The following is a 17,035-nucleotide window of genomic DNA, read 5'->3' on the forward strand; positions in this document are numbered from 1 at the left end:
AAATGGCAACACAAAGCTCACGCGAAACCATGGCAACGCCGCGTTGCATTATATTCCGCAATGGAGCGCAAAGGTCTTTTTAGACACACATTAGGAGGTCGTTAAACCAGTTAAACTACTTTGTTGATTATTATAAAACTTGCATAAAACAGCAATGCATGCCGGAAATACGAGTGAGAATGCTTCCGCGGCAAAGCAATGTAGAGTTTTTATGGATACGGTGGTGGTTATGGACAACCTATATCTGTTGTTATCTTCTAAAAAAATGAACAATTATGCCATAGTAAACGGGCAGGGGCGCGTGGCATGCTCACACACAAAGCGCCGTGCTTTAATACAACATAGACCACCCTGCTGGCACTTTTGACGTTGCGACACGTGCGATTGCACTGATTTCTTTTCGCTCCAGTCGCAGCATGTAGAACAGCCTGCATGCATTTATTAACTCTATGCATCCATGAACATCAAGTACCAACTTCAGGGCAGGCAGTACACAACAGATGATTTTGTTTTGTTTCTCGCCAAGGAGACCTCACGCCTTGTGTTGGCAGTGTCTCCTTTTCTACGGTTATGCAGTCATGCTGAGTCATGCGCGCAGCTCAGCGAACATAGCCAAGTTCTACAAGAAGCCACCACGGCACCAACGAAGAACACCCATTTGAACAGGCAGTAGAAGCCAACGTTGGTAGAAGCAGTAGAAGGCTTCCACGGGCTGATGTATGAGAAAGAGCGCTTTCTCTATGGGGCTGCCGTGGCATCGCATCGTCATCATCATCAATACGGTTTTCTGTTGTCACGTGACCTATACGAATTAGTAAGCGGAAAGGTTGAACAGGTTAAACGTGGTGATATCTGTAGCTGTGAGTATCCTATTGAACTAGTTGACGAGTTGCTGCGGTACGTAGTACCGGTAGTACTACATACGTGTTCCGTGGCTGTGCTGTACTGCTCGCTTTAACTTAACGAAAGGGGCGGTGTGAGCTTCGTGCACAAGGCGCCGCTCAGACACTGCACTGCCACTGAATTTCCGTGCAGTTCACGAGAACCAAGGGGCCCCTGTGTGGTGTGTGTGCTGTGTAAATGTACAAAAACTTTTTTATTATCTCGCCCAGGCAGATGCCCGTGAACATGGCGTGCGATAAGGAGCTGTCGGAGGCGTTTGAAAGAGCACTCAGACTATCTTCGAAAGTGAAGGATGATACCAATTTTTTGACACCTCAGAAGCGTCCGTTGCAGGGTCGTCATTGCTGGTCATCTGCTCGGTAAGTTGTCAACATAAAAAAAAAAGAGAGAGACGAAGAAAATTATGGAAACGTAAACCACTTATAGCGCAGACCTTAAAAGAAACACACACACACACACATAAAAAGCTTGTATGTTCGATCATTTTATAGAGTCACTATTTCTATTGAGGCATTTCATTGCTCCATTTTGCAGTGATGCCATGGGGAGAAAGACTGTGTAATGGAGGTCAATGTGTTGAGCCTTTGTAGTCAAGTAAGTTCTGTCTGAAAACAATTTGCAAGAATTTATTGTATGTACACATTCACACTTGGGCCTGTACAGCAGTTGGCATAGGCAATGATATATAAGGTTATTTAGGTCTTTTTTTTTTTTTTGGGGGGGGGGGGGGGGTTGTTTTCACTAGACCTTCATAACAGAAAAAGAAAAAGGGCAGTGTCTGTACTTGGGACTATTGGGTATTGCAGTTTTAAGATGCCTTACAGCTGGTTAACCTTTGTAAAGCAGTTTAAATCCTTCCTAAAGTTTTTTCCTACTTAGGACAACATTCTACTGCACCATTAATGAAAAACAATTTTTATGTTGCACATGAAAGCACATGTACAGTCAGACACAAAATCTTATGGGGCTTGGGTTCTCAGACAAATGTGAATTTCGGCTTTTTAAAGCATGACATTTGCAGTAGCAGTTCGCAACTCACGGAAACTTTGAATTCGAATCTATGTGCCCAGGCTTTACGGAAATTCATTTTTTTTTGCAAATTCCAAGTCCCTTAAACCTTTGTAACCAATTGTGTATATATGTATGCATTCCCAGCTGCAACTGAACGTCATGAGGATATTTTTTCCCCCGTACCTTTGGTCTGTGAATGTTTATTCCGCATTGCATGTTTGCACTGTTAACAGCTGTCACATATTTCATGCACATAGATGCATATAGATGTCTATAGATTCTTTGTGCCACTGTGTGCACACCAGTAGCGCACCCAGGATCTCTGCCAGGGGGGGTTGACAGTTTGCCAATACCATCTAAACAGCACTAATTTCGATTTCTTCACGGGAAATGGTCAAAAAATGCACTTTTTGCGAGTGTGCAGACGATTGCGCGTCTTACATCTTAGTTGCAGCACTCAAATGCGTAAGGAAAGAAAAGGGGTTAGGAAAGAAAAGTCGTCCTCAGGGGGGGGTTACAACCCCCGAATCCCCCCCCCGTCGGTGTGCCACTGGTGCACACCTTGAGCAGCTTTTGAGTCGTAAGGTGATTGGCTCGCATGGAACTCTAATGGCAGTGCAAAGCTGTGGAGAGTTAAGGACACAATTTTTTTTTCTCCTCCTAAAGCTTTCAGTCAGTGAAAGCAAGAGTCATGAAAGTTCTGGGCCAGGAGCTGAATAACCTGGAAACTTTTTGTCAGGGACAGTAGTGGTAGCATACAATGTACAGTCGCATTCAATATGAGCTGTAACATAATACCTGTGGTTGAAGGGTGTTTCAAAACTGCACGGTCGTGCCTGTGTAAGAATAGTTTAATAAATACCAATAACCGGAACAGTGTTTGGTTCTCCAATTTTTCCAATATTGGCACTGCCTTGGAGCCCCTTCAACCACTAGCACTGTGTTGCAGCTCGTATTGAACACGATTGTACATTTGGCATGAACAAAGCTTGCATCTTCCATGAGATGACTTGCTGTGCAATATCTAGGGTGCAGAACTGAGATAATTTGTCATATTTATGATTGCCACATATTCCACCTTTGACAACTGTTAAGAGCTCAAATGCTGAATGTCTCCCATTTGAGATGTACCACACTAGGAGTGATAATAGAGCTTTAGCGTATCCATTTGCATTTTACCTTTAATGGAAAGCCTGCTTACTGGAGTCATGGGCAGCAATATCGACAGTGGTAGCGACATCTTGTGAATTTGTCTAACAACAATGCATTAAAAACATTTTTGTTTTATACGGTTGTTCTCATACAAAAAAAAATAAATAAAGAAAGAAAAGACCTGCATGTTGATGGTTAAGCCACTGCTTTACACCAGCAACTCAGTAGTATATAGTTCTTCACTGCAACAATAGTTCTACATCAAATCTGATTAAATTTTGTGCTATAAGATGGTGCCACAGTGCCCACGTGTACCTTTTCGGTAACTCGGTATTCCGTGAAGTGTCATATGCATACGGACAGGTAAAACTGTCTAATGACGGCACATACTTGCTGATTTCATGTTGCATCTAGTCGATCCATATGTTGTAACCAAACAGCAAAATGTTTTTCAAACTTGAGTGCACTAGTGTTATTAGTGAATGCATGTTTAAACAGTGCATATGTACACAATCTATATCCTTATTGTGCAGCTGGCAAGCTACGACTGTCAGCTTTGAATTAATCTTCACAACTGGCGGCTCATGTCAAAGCCAGGAAAAAAACTTGGTTTGTTACAAACATGCAACATCTAGCATATATGTCGCAGAAACTTCTCCTTACCTCTCTTGAAATGGTATGTCCTGCATTTGTGAAAACAAAAAATAAAGAGTTAAAGATTTTCACAGAATTTTGAGTGCCCTACTTGATGTGGAAAAGTGCAACTGAAGAAGCACCACAAGCAAGAAACCTCAGTGTTGCTGATGCAGTGGTGGCAGCTTACCTTTAATCTGAAAACCAGTTGGGAAACACTCCTGCATACTGAGCATTTGCGTTTCTCTTCCCTTTTTCTCCTGTATGTAAACAAGTGCTGTGTATCATGTATTGTGCTGTAAATGTGGGCATATCATGTCCTGAAAGAGGGTGCAAAGTACATATATTGTGACTACTTAGCTTTACGGGCACTGTTGTAAAGAGTGCAACAGAAAGTATTTTGCCAAAGAAAGATGCAGAGTCCTCTTGTCAAGCATTCTAGGTGAATAAAAGATTGTCAGATTGAAAACTTCATTAAGCTGACATTAAGCTGAGATTTTTTCAATGGTGTTCTGCTATAGCTTGTTACTAAAATTCAATTTTTGAGGCTGGCATATGCCACATTTTCTCAGCCATTATAAGTCGCCTTCACTTACTGTACATGTAAGTGAAATTATAACATTGATTAACCAAGATTGTGCTGCTGCCCAAAGCGCATTAAATCTTGGCTCAGCTATCACTCCAAAAATTGTGTTGGCTAGGTGTGCTGGCCTGACTCTAGTCACTTCATGTGCATCTGCTTTGAGATGCAAAACGCGATCATCATTCACTGGTTGACCTTAATTAAAAGCTCTTTGTAGTGCTCTTGATTATTCTAGCGATGCAGCAACATATCTGTTTGCAGGCGGCGGCCCTCCTTTCTAAATAGCTCCAGCAGTGAAGATGAATTGGCAACGTCTGTGGAGAGGAAGCCATCTGTTCCATCACGTGTTATGACACCATGCGCCACGGAAAAGGCACTACTGGATGAGGACACCTGGTTCCTCGAATCGCTGTCTAATAACACACCTCTGGACAAGTGTCGCCCTGACACACTCAAATTTAGGCAGCGATTCGATGACTCTCGGGAGGAGCTCGCCAGTGCCCTTTTTTTACTTTTTAACAGGGAGGTCTTTGCTCACAAGGTTAGTGTTGCATTGCATAGCAAATGAAGGTGTCGCATTGGTCTTTTAACAGACTGTATTCTCATGGTGAAAGTATGGGGCCTTTGAGAAGAGTATTTATACGAAGCGAACTCTCCTCATGCCCATCTGTGGCAAAAGCGGTAATGCAAAATTAGTGTCATCATCATCAGCCTATTTTTATGTCTACTGCAGGATAAAGGCTTCTCCCAGTGATCTCCAGATACCCCTGCCCTGTGCTAGCTGATTCCAAGTTATACCTGCAAATTTTCTAATTTCATCACACTATTTAATTCTCTTACTTCCTTGAGTGTGCTTCCTTTCCCTTGGAACTCGTTCTGTAGCTCTAATAGATCATCGGTTATCTGCCTTATGCTGTACATGGCCTGCCCAGCTCTGTTCCTTCCTCCTACTCTCAATGTGATCCCGGCAGGCATCCATGCATTTCTATGGGCACAAATGCTCGTTATTTCAATCCTAAAATTGGCACTCGCCAGATAATTTGAACTTTACTGCTCCACACGCACGTGCCTGACCCATATGGTGACCCCCCAATAACGACCCCTTTCGTGGCATCGTCTGTCTCGGCGGAGCTTAGGGGACAGTGATTGCATTCAAGACACATCTCCCGTCAAAAACGCCTATTTTCGGCTTGCCCTAGGAATATTTTCAAGCAATAACGGTAGCTAGCAATGTCTGATTACGGTATTTACCTGATTTTAACAGACACCTTTTGTTTGCCAAGGATATTGGGCCAAAAATTGCCTGTGCAGTGCAATCATATAAAAAACCATCTTTGCGGCGTTCATATGCTTTACTGAATAACATGGCTGTATTGCGCCGAAGCTGACTTTGGGAAACCAGCTACCATTCTGAAAAATCCAGTGTGCGTTAGATTTCTACTTTGGTTAGAAGCTTTAAGTAACTTCTACGTTAGTTTTCTACTTTGGACACATAGAAAGTTGGCACGCGTTTGGTTTGGAGGTGTATAAAACTCGAGCAAATACTGTCAAAATAATCAGTGGTCTTGGCATTTTTTTCTGCTTCTTGTTTAATTCGACCCGCCAGATAATTCAATCAATTTCGTCGGTCCTGTCAGGGTCAAGTTAATGAAAGTAGGCTGTAATATAACCACATCAGTTACTATCTCTCAAACAGTACTGATGCAGCTGGTGTCACTAAAAAAGAGCCATTTAATTAGCTTTATTCATTATCTAATTAAAAGAGTTATCTTTCACTAGCTCTTTAATTACTAGCGCATGATATTCACAGGTGCATGGAGGTTAAGTTAGTAAAAGTGACTACTTGTTTTACCCATGGTCATGGTCTAGTATATCGGCAATGGCAGTCTTAGCGCAACAGTGGCATAAGTTGTGGTTCCTTTCAACATGCTGGTTTAAAGGTTGGTTGTGCTACCTTGCAGCACACATATGCATACAATAGCTTATACAAATTTATTTTCCTAACTTTGTGTACTTGCTTATACACATATGTGCTCAGCAAAGTGAACTGTTCTCTAAAATGTGGAGCTATAAACACACGAGGTTGTTTTTAGAGGCGCGCTAACCAGTAGCGCACCCAGGATCTCTGCCAGGGGGGGGGTTGACAGTTTGCCTATACCATCTAAACAGCACTAATTTCAATTTCTTCATGGGAAATGGTCAAAAAATGCGCTTTTTGCGAGCGTGCAGACGATTGCGCGTCTTACATCTTAGTTGCAGTACTCAAATGCGCAAGAAAAGGGGTTCAACAAGAGGGGGGGGGGGTTAAGTCGGCCTCAGGGGGGGGGGTTACAACCCCCGAACCCCCCCCCCCCCGTCGGTGCACCACTGGCGCTAACGCATGTTTTCACAGTCATAGAAACTCTACTGCCTGCTTCTTGCAAATAAAAAGATGCCAGTTAACAGGTATAAAGGTCGGAAAACAATTATTCAATTTGATAATAAAGTCTCAAGAAGCTGGACCTGGTGTCATTGACATCATTGTGATGTTATGATACAGAAAATTTGTTGATGTCATGGTGGTAGTTATAAGGCTAGGTATGATTACGTTGTTTATAGAACGCCTGCACATATTCCTTCTCGCGTGTGATAGTCTGCGATTGCAGCAATTGAGCAAGTGGACGTATCATGATGTCATTTATCACAACATCGTGACACATCCTCAGCCTGGGCACTGGCTTGTAAAAACCAAAACTGGCTTGTAAAAAACAACTATTACCGTAAATTATTTGGGACACTTGGACATTTGCCAGCATTTTTTCTTGGGTTTAGAGGGCTTGGATTTTTATTTAACAGACTGAAATCACTAGTCAAAAGTGTCATGTCAGTACACCTTCAAAAACATGTTGCATAGTAACCTATTTGTTGTGCATGCAATGTGTTTTTTATCGTTTTTCTTTCTATGCTTATCTTATTATTTCATGGTGTAATGAATATAATGAAAAAATTAAATAATTTGGTTCTAAATTTTATTACACTTTTTCTTCTTTTTTTTTTTTCTGGGGATATGCTTTAAGGACAGAAGCAACCTCATGCAATGGAAGTGGTGCTCATACAATGAATAGGCATAATTAGACAGCTGATCACGATAATGTTGTAATGGTCGGTTTGTTTTGTAGCTATCAACTGATCCACATTAGCAGCCATTACTACCTTTTGTAGTTAGTAAATGTAACAAACATGCAATGTCATTAATTACTGAAGTTACTAGGTTATAGTAACTACAGTAACCTTTTGTTTTAGGGGCAGAGCACCTTAGGGCCGAGCCTTGTCCCTCGTCGTCCGTTGTCCGTCCGTAGCTCTGGTTTGCATGGAGACCGCTAGGGGTGCTGCGGTGCACAAGGGCTATATAAGCGCTGTATATACTGTGCACATGTATATATATATATACACGGTGTCCCAGCTGTCATGCAGCACGATATCACCAGGTGAGCCAAATGCTCACGCACTGCTTCAGTTGTGCTACCACGTTGAAGCTCCACCGACGCAAATCACTGTACTGCTTCAGACCGTTGTAACTAAAGCCCACGAAGGAGCTTTCCTGCGCTATTTGAATCCATTTAAGTTATCGCCTCTATTCCCCTTTGTTGTGCTGAGTTGCACTCATGCTATTAGTCACAGCCTCCTGCAATCACGAAGTTGGGTTTTGTGCAGGGTTTGTCGACAGAGTAACTGAGCACGCTGCATTTTTAAGCGTGAAATTTGGTAATAAAGAATCTCGCCACAGGTCTGATGGCATAGGGTATAGAGTGGGGCTAGGAGGTAAAAAAAATCTTTGTTCCATTGTATTCATGCAAATATGGTTACCTTAGGTTTTTATCTTCAATGCACTTCTCTTCAAATGTCCAGTCTTACACGAGGATACATTGATTACGTGCATGTTAAAGAATCCCAGGTGGTCAAAATTAACCCAGAGTCCCCCACTACAGAGTGCCTCATAATTATTTCTGGGTTTCGGCATGTAATATCCCAGAATTTTGTTTTTAATACATTGTTTACACTGCTATAATTAGGCTTCAGGGCCAAATTTTATTATTTTGGGTAGATTTATTGAGATGTCACAGCTGGTGCAAAGACTAAAATTAAAGAATTACATGTGATTTTAATAATAGACCGCGCAGCGGTGGCCTAGCGGTAGAGCATCCGCCTCGTATGTGGGAGGCACCGAGTTCAAATCTCGGTGCCGCTGGGAACCCACTGGTTTTTCTAATGGGTAGAGATGTCCGCTGGCCTGGTGCTCCGCTGTAGTGGGGGTTCACATCTCTAAAGAATGCCCAATAGAGATTTAAGGAGTTGTCTCTGGGCGCCTCTTGTCCAACCATAGACGGCCTTGTTGAAGAGCATCCGCCGCGGCTGTGGGAGGCAAGTGCTGCCGCCGGGTACCTACCGGTAAAATAGGTACAAGCGCGCTCCCGGCCTGGTGCTCGGCCATTATGGGACCTCAACGCTTGGAAAGGAGTGTTTGTCCTCAACTTGAAGGTGTCCCCACCTCAATACGTGCTTGGGGCGCCACATGGGAAATGGCTGCCATGGGAGCGGCCCAAACATAACTTTTTTTCTGTGCTCACGAGGGTTTCGACGGGAATTCAGGGTGCAGGCTCCTTTCCCCTGAAGGAAGCCGAATGCCAGGCCGAGGTACGCTTGTACCCATTTGAACCAGTAGGTGGCCGGCAGGCGGTGAGAATCGAACCCACAACCTCCCGCAGCCGAGGCGGGCGCTCTACCGCTAGGCCACGGCCACGGCTGAAAATGAAAATACTTTTGTCATATCTGACATTCGTTATATGCATATATACTTACATGCTGAAATCGGTGAGAAACATTATAGGTTTACTCTGCTTCATCTGATAATTTGTTGCATCCATGCTTGTTATATCAAAGTCCGGCTGTATTTTCCACAATGCTGTGTGGTTTTCACAAAATGGACTGCAGGCACTAATTAAGTTTTTCATCTTGCCACGAACAGCTTCCTCCGGGGGAAATTTCCTGGAACAGCCGGTTGACGTCAACAGCGGGCCGATGTTTCTATTTGGCTGATAACAACTACCGAGTGGAGCTCTCAGCAAAGATTCTCCGTAGTGCCGAACACACAAGAGACACTCTATTGCATGAACTGTGCCATGCGGCAGTTTGGTGCGTGCATAATTGCAAGCGAGAGGGCCATGGTACATTGTGGAAGTTCTGGTGGGTGTTGCATTTCTTGTTATTTATTTGTCGAGCCCTCCCTCCATGCCTGTTGCGTAGTCTCAACCGGTGAGAAGTCTGGATTCAGTGAGAAAAATGTGGGATGTGAGCAGCAGGATGCTTTTTGAACATGCTGCAGCAAATGTTGCACGTGAACATACGCTAATGGGATAACGAGGATGCGCAATGGCACAACCTACGCTGAGCCTAAGTCACTGTTCAACGTGCAGAGTGCTGTAGATTTGAAATAAAGGCAAACGTTAAATCATTTAGGTTACCTTTCTAAAAGCTTCCCAACATTTGCTCTGTGCCTGTAGTTAACTTACATTCAACTTGTTCTTACCATGCTCCAACTAGGATTGCAATGATGTGGAACCTGCTTTACTTCCAACAAGACATGGTTTTTTTCCTTTGTTTCTCTCCTTTACCCAGCAATAGTTCTTGAAGGAAAGTTTAAGAATACAATAGCTCGTGTCACTGAGCAGTATACTATTACCGTTGGCCAGGTCAGGCGACCCTAAGACAGAAACCAACCATGTTGTCAATGTGTGTGCAACTGAAATGCCCCATACTGAGTTAATTCAACTGAAACCTTTTTGCATAGGGTCCTTTGTAGCACCTGTTGGAGTTTTTTGATTACTTTGTGCACCCGAAATACATGTTCAAGTGATGTTCATTAAAGTATTGCTATATTCACTCTGTAACACATTAGGTTGTTCAAGAGTAGTGTGGATTTGCTTCTTTGTCTTACTTTGGCACATTGCATATAGCTTGCATTGCCTATATGTAAGCTTCATGATGAGCTGACATTGAAACCACCTTGTGTTCTTGTAGGGTGAGTCGTGCTGCCCGAAGATTTCCAAAGCTTCCCCCTGTTGAAAGATGTCACGACTACAAGTCGTCACGATCAAGGAAACTTACCTTCAATTGATGTCCATGCTGCCTGTAATGTATATTTATCTTCTCATTTAGCAGGTATGTTCCCTTTAAGGTGCACATTTCCTATTATAAGGCGCCTATCTCCCTTTGTAGCATTACTGTGGCTGTGCATTGCTGTCAGTACAGTTGAGTGCATACACAGCTCACACGCTCAGTTTTAGAGGTAGCCTGCAGCTTCTGCAAAGAGTGGGTGTGTCAAGATCGTGTGGCATCATGTGTGCTGTCTTCGCATGCGTTTAGTACTGAAGGTTGCGCAGTCTCCGTTTCGCAACGGAGTCACGTTGCGAGAGGCAGACGAAGCAGTCGATCCCCGCTGCCGGCACTTTTCATGATGGCGTTGTCCCACTGGCCACTTTATGAGCCGCGGGGGAGGAGTGGGCACAAAAGCGTAGCTGGCTTCGCTTCATGCCACCGATGTGAAGATATCGCCCATACGACATGAAACCGTATCTTTTGTCGCCAACTCTTAAATTCGCCAAAAATGAATTTTTGCAATTTCCCGATAATTCGGAAAATTTTGAGGCCCTTTCCACGTATGAAAAGCTCATTGGTGACTATACTTATTTGCATAAAGTGGCGAATTTCACTATAACAACATTTCGATATAACGAAGCAAATTGCTGATTTTACCGACTTTGTTATATCAAGGTTTAAGTGTATAACTACCGTATTTACACGACTGTAAGTCGACCTCTTTTTTTAAATTTGAAAGTCTGAAGTTCACTTATAATCAAAACCAAAACATGGCACTGCCAATAAAAGTGAGACAAATGAATTATCAGGGGTGCTACAACGTGGTTATAATTTTATGATTTCTCTGCAGCTCTACCCGTAGCATTGGGCTATTCTGCGTGTTTGTCCAGAAGGATTTTTCAACAATTTAAGGAGTTTTACAATGCACACAGCACTCATGGGGGTGTCGATAGTTGATGGAAGAGCCGCTGTGCCAATCGCGGCGGCACTGACCCTTGGAACGGAGGCTCTTTCGGGGAGTATCGATAGTTCATGGAAAAGGCGACACCGCTCACATGTTTCTGACACATGTGATGTGGAGGGGTCGACTTGCATACGAGTCGACTTACAATAGTGTAAATACGGTATATAATATATTCTTCGTCTCCTGGCATTGAGCGAACCAAAGCTTGTTGCTTTTTTAGTAGCCACATTTACATGAATATGACAATGGCGCATTTAATTGCATTTTTGGCACACTGCATGCATGGCAACAGTGGTGATGCGCTAGGAAGCGAATTAGCGCATCGCTGACTTTGCGCTGTATTGTGAACAGTAGCTTTGAAGTTGAGAGGATGTTTACCCAACTACGGTTACGTTCAAAGAAAGCTGGATGATTTGTCTAGTTGGTATTCTATTTTGTCGCAAGAGCATCTATTCGGAACCAGTAAAACAGGATGACAGCAAACAAGGACAAAAGGCCCAACAGGTTCAGGATGGGCAAAGAAGTGTGCCAAATGCAGATACTGACTATGTACATCAATAAGGCCTTGTGGGATAAGGAAAAGCATCACACCTCCTGCAAAGCATGCCATTGTGCACAACTTTTTGTGCTTTCTCCTCTGTTGAAAAAAATTCAGAGAAAGATGTAAAGAAGGGATCGCCAAACCCGTCTCTATTTCTTGTTTTTGTTAATGTGGTTTCTTTTAAGTGTAATTATAATGTATGGCAAGAGGACTCGTAGAGGTCAGTTCATCAGATGATTTGCAAGCAGCTCCCATTACATGTTCCTATGAGTGATATCACTTGCTTAAGTAAAGCATTTGTGTCGAAAGGAGATCATTGCTTTGGGTTAATTGCTTGTAGAACTTATAAAAAAATTCCTGAACTTCGTTCGGGCTGCCGGACAACAAAACCCCTGATTTTTCTCAGATTTCGTCTTTAAAAATGACACCCGATTTTTTACTCCCTCCCCAAGTTTCAAAAAATATAAACCAAATATGAAGCACCCTATGTATAATAAATAAATTTGGTCTGCTTTGGATTAGAGTGCTTTGGATTAGAGCTATTAGATGTGGTGTACAGAATTGTGATACTGTTTTTCATTGCTGAGTACAGAGTTGTAAACTTGATAGCTTTGTTTTCTGAGATATTGCAATTTTCAACAATTTTCATTAGAAAACCGATGGCATAAATAAAATCACTTTCAACAGTCACTAGATTTTTACCCTATTTTTTTAATTGCGTCAAACCTTATTTGGTGCAGTGCTGTCCGAGAAAAACGATTTCTTCATTCCCATGTATGAAGATAGGAGGCCCCAAGCTAAAGCTTCCTCTTAAAAGCAATGGAATGCTTAATGGTGGCCTGCAGCAGCCTTAATTCGACAATATGGCACACCCTTCCCACAACAAAACCAACCGACTGTTGGTATGACGAGGCACTTATTGCTTACAAAACCCATCCATTCTCTAAAACTTCCCGAAAACCTGGAACGACTAACCACGGCCTCGTGGAATTTGTTAATGTTCCTATTGCCTTTGTGGACTTACCTCCAGAGAAAAGTGTGAAGCAGTCACTTCCTTGAGTACAAATTCAGGCACAAGCATGCTGAAGTCATAACCATTTAAATATGCTACATGGCAATTAGCTGTAGCCTAAAGATTTGAAGTAAGGGCATAAAAAATGTCAGGGGGCGAGGACGAGGGAAATGCAAATAATCCATGTGTGTGTGAGAAACTATACTGTTTCAGTAGTTCCTAGCAGCAGAGCCAAGGCTGCATAACGAGTGAGCGCAGTTTCTTGCACATTCAGATGTAGTGCCATAGTTCTGACCCCGTTGCATGACTAAATGGCCTCGACAAGTGGTCTTGTTGGCAGGTGGTTACTTGGAAGCGTCTCTGCAGGTCACAGCTGCGGTTTATTGCGTGATTTCGGTTTGCGTTTAATAAAGTAATTATTGAAACTCTGTGATACTGAAAATAGAGTTCTGCACTTGTTCGCATGAAAACGTGCAAACAAAAAAATTCATGTAACGCTGCCTTATAGACATTATTTTCATTTAAAAAGTACAAACAGTTAATTGCTTTGACAGTGGCTAGACTTATACGTGTAGTCGGCACAGCTGCAACACTATGGAGGACTCCTTCCTGGGTAGTGCTTCGTCCTTCGCAGAAATGGTTTTCGAAGACTGGCTTGCGTGATGTCATTCCTAGCTGCTCTTTCACGTGAAAGGAGCAGATAAGTCGGCATTGCACATGCTAGGAACAGCGCGGAAGGAGTGTGGTCAAACATGCACAAATTGAAATTAAGAAAACGGCTGCACCTACAAATGTCAGCGAGCGCACCGTGTACTAGTGGATGTTACAAGAAAAATAAAGAGATGGCGCCACCATCTCGTGCGACACGCCAGTCACGTGCTCCTTCTGAACCCTCCACTTTACGGTCTCTGCAGCCCGCCTTCTCCTTTGTATCGAAGCGTCTTCAAGACGGACATCATTTTGATGTCAGAACGAATGTGGAACCAATTTTCTACTGCTGCTATCACAACAGCTGATCTCACTGTGCAGTTGTAGATGACAGGGTGCAGAAGGGCACCTTTAAGATGTGTTTGCCCTCCCATTTGGCCCAAGAAGCCTGTAGCTTCTACAGTGCTGCACGGAACTATTGAAGCGAGGAGTGATGTTGTAAAGGATGCTCTGCGGTGAAATTCAGAAGCAGCAACGGAAGTGTGATAGCAGCAGCGAGTTTGAAAAACAACGAGAACATCAGCTCTAAGAAACTACATGAAACTGATGACTGGATTGGCAAATATGCGAGAGAATAGGATTGAGCTTTTTATTGATTAACCTTCAGATTAAACCAGTTATGGTCTTAATCACAAATAATCGGTTGAGGTCACATGAGCAAAAACAGGCAAATGTCAGCAAATGGTGAACTTTGCTTGCTCAACAGCAAGGAAGGGAACCACAGACAGAGCTACAAGGTTAAGATAATTGCATGAGTGGCTGTCTCTCGGGAGTTCAAATGAAATTCGCCCTGCACATTGCACTTCATGCCAGCGGGACAAGTAGTGCCAGCTCCTAGGGATGCAGAGTGAAATAAAGCCTAGCAAAGGTGATTTTATCTATGCTACGCACAACCATTGGTCATTCAAAAGGTCAATGTGTGTAGTATCCATTGGATGAGTAATACATTTGCATCTAAGTATGAATAACACATTCATCTGCTTTGAATACCTTTTTTGGAGGGTGATGGGGAAGTCTTATTGGCAACCTTCAGTGTATGGCATTTTTGTTTTGGGAAGGATGCCTCAGTGCAGCAAAATATGTGTTCATTTAGGCGTTTCTTTATTTTTTTTCTTTTTTTTTCAGCACAGGACACCAGACAGCAATACAATATTGATGTACATAAACTGCCAAAGACAACACAGGCCATGTACAATTTTGAATATGTACCGCTTATAAATATGACCAATAAATTGACAAGGCAACTGGTTGCCACACTTTCATTTGCTTGAAATTAAGCTTTTGAAGCTAACTCTCGAAAGTCATGTCGAGACGCCACACTGGCTCTCAGCATTCCGAGTTTCATGTAATTTTCTGTGAGCGATAAGCATGTTCTTTTTTTTTTTTTTTTTTTGCCTGTTTTGTTATCGAAAGCATCTGTTTTGATGAGCTTTTTGTGATGCATCTACCTGTATCAAAGGTCGAATTTTGCACAGAGCCTGCACTATATTTACACTATCTTATATATGTGGGATCGATACGCAGCACATTCATCAATTGTAATAGGGGTTTTATTCCCAGCGTTCAGCAAGTGAAAGCTGGCCACAAAACAGTCGGGTCAATAGCTGAAACTCCAGCCTTGTGCAGCATAGGTAGTGGCAAACGTCCTAATGTTTAATTTCATCTGCTTCACGACACTAAGCTTTTTGTAAGATCCAATAATTCATTTCAGTTGGCCTTTATAGGGCCTCTTGCCGCAGGTTTGGACAGTGCAAGCAACAGTCCAGCATATTAGATACACATATCTGGTAGTCTGTGCAAATTGTTGCACAGGACTGCAACTAGGCCTACAGAAATTCCAAATAAAAGCAGCCCACACACTTGTCACTTCGCTTTCGTCACCACCTGTCGTTTCGGGTGATCTCGCAGATTAATCCTGCTACATCACAAATTGGACTGTCACGTCAGTCAATGGACCCTCTGCAATCATGCCCGCTTTCTATTCTTTGGTTTTATTTCATGCCTGAACAGTGTTTAGAGTGACGTGTGATCTTTGAAAAGAGTACCTGAACCTCTGCTTGAGTTCTATGAGCAAACATATTCCACTCGTACAGCACAAAGATGTGAACATTTCATCCAAGTTTTTTATTTATACCCATGGAGCTAACAAACGGCATATAAAGACGTTGAGCTTCCCCTTTTACAGTTATATCTGTTATGGGCTCACTCCCTGAGCCTTTTTGATGTCTGCCAGTGTCCGTTGCTGGATTCCCAGAATGCATTGGCGAAATTTGCAAGTTGATTATACCAGAGTCCTAGGACTCTGATTATACTAAGCCCCCTGAATTTAGAACATACCTCTCAGCCACTCTGCCAATGCTGCAGCAACGAATACTGAGCTTGAACAGCACTGTGTGCCTGGCCTCTTGAGTGCACATTATATTATTGACTGATGACATGCTCCGCTGGTTATCCATAAACCAGCATCAAGGTGAAATAGCACATGTGACGCCATTAGCAAGAAGCAAAAGGTCGAATAGGAAAGAGGAGAAAGAGGGAGAGCTGTGTTTCTCCTCTCCACCACTGGGTATCGCCACCTCTTGCACATACAAAGACAACTCAGACTGACTAAAGTATTCTCAAGAGGAGATTGCTCGCATGCATCTGGGAATCTTTACTTCAAACAATACCGCACAAAACACTGAAAGACTTACTGCCCATAATGTTTGCACCAGCTGTTGTGTCACTGCTTTCCATAAGAATGAAACTGCAAATTTTTTTGAAGGTGACTCCTCCTCGCCAATCTTGAAACTGCTGGCTGGCTGGCTGCCAGCTGATGTCAAATGGCAGCAACCCACAGACATCAGTCATGAGGACAGGATTCTTCCCAAAAAATTTTGTTTTAGACTTGATGAACGTAGAGACGCCGCAGTGTAGTGGACTTCTTTATACGCACTTCCTTCTCTTCATCATTAGACAGTTATAGCTCAGCGGGTTTACAGGCCCGCGGAATGAGCGGGCGAGTGGAGACGGCAGCAAAGCGCCGAGTGAAAGGAAGAGTTTTAGCTCAGCGATCCCTTGCTCGGTTGAGCTGAGCGCGTTGCTGCGCCGCCTGTCGAACAAGCTTAGGGTTTGCGTCAGCTCGCGGCCAAGCGCTCGGTTAAGGTTCTCGATCGCAGTCATCCACTTCAAATTGTCAGCAAACGGCCTCGTTGCTGAAACCTCTCGCAGGATACAGAAGCCCTCTTCAGTTGTTAAATACCTCCGAGACTTTTTTCGCCTGCCAGCGAGCCAGTGCCACGTTTGAAGACGACGCCTACGACATGCCGCTGTTCTTGCAGGTGGTCGCCATGTTTGTTTCGTAAAAACGCTGGCCCACTGCGCGCGCTCCGCTGGGGAGCGGATACCAGCGGA

At 43.2% G+C, this 17,035-nt stretch overlaps 1 protein-coding gene across 8 annotated transcripts; it reads left to right on the forward strand.

Moving 5' to 3' along the window:
- The first annotated feature begins 449 nt into the window (after nt 1-449).
- LOC119450288 (germ cell nuclear acidic protein-like) lies at nt 450-14,899 on the forward strand. Of its 8 annotated transcripts, none has more exons than XM_049665774.1 (6): nt 450-897; nt 1,113-1,262; nt 4,544-4,823; nt 9,288-9,505; nt 10,340-10,450; nt 14,773-14,899. In XM_049665774.1, the coding sequence occupies exons 1-5, from the start codon at nt 716-718 to the stop codon at nt 10,434-10,436; spliced, it is 927 nt and encodes a 308-aa protein (XP_049521731.1). In that variant the 5' UTR covers nt 450-715; the 3' UTR covers nt 10,437-10,450; nt 14,773-14,899. The 8 variants fall into 8 exon arrangements, with proteins under 8 accessions (XP_049521731.1, XP_049521730.1, XP_049521729.1 ...); XM_049665773.1 differs by having other exon boundaries at nt 451-897; nt 14,768-14,899; XM_049665772.1 differs by having other exon boundaries at nt 452-897; nt 10,340-10,480.
- The last annotated feature ends 2,136 nt before the right edge of the window (nt 14,900-17,035 follow it).

This window comes from Dermacentor silvarum, chromosome 4, assembly GCF_013339745.2.
Source record: "Dermacentor silvarum isolate Dsil-2018 chromosome 4, BIME_Dsil_1.4, whole genome shotgun sequence".
Classification (NCBI taxonomy): domain Eukaryota; kingdom Metazoa; phylum Arthropoda; class Arachnida; order Ixodida; family Ixodidae; genus Dermacentor; species Dermacentor silvarum.

Bases quoted from the DNA above. Each gene is read 5' to 3' on its own strand.
- LOC119450288 (XM_049665774.1), top strand. From the start codon at position 716: ATGTATGAGAAAGAGCGCTTTCTCTATGGGGCTGCCGTGGCATCGCAT. The intron at 898-1,112 runs GTACGTAGTACC...TATCTCGCCCAG, and splicing joins CTAGTTGACGAGTTGCTGCG to GCAGATGCCCGTGAACATGG. The intron at 1,263-4,543 runs GTAAGTTGTCAA...ATCTGTTTGCAG, and splicing joins CATTGCTGGTCATCTGCTCG to GCGGCGGCCCTCCTTTCTAA.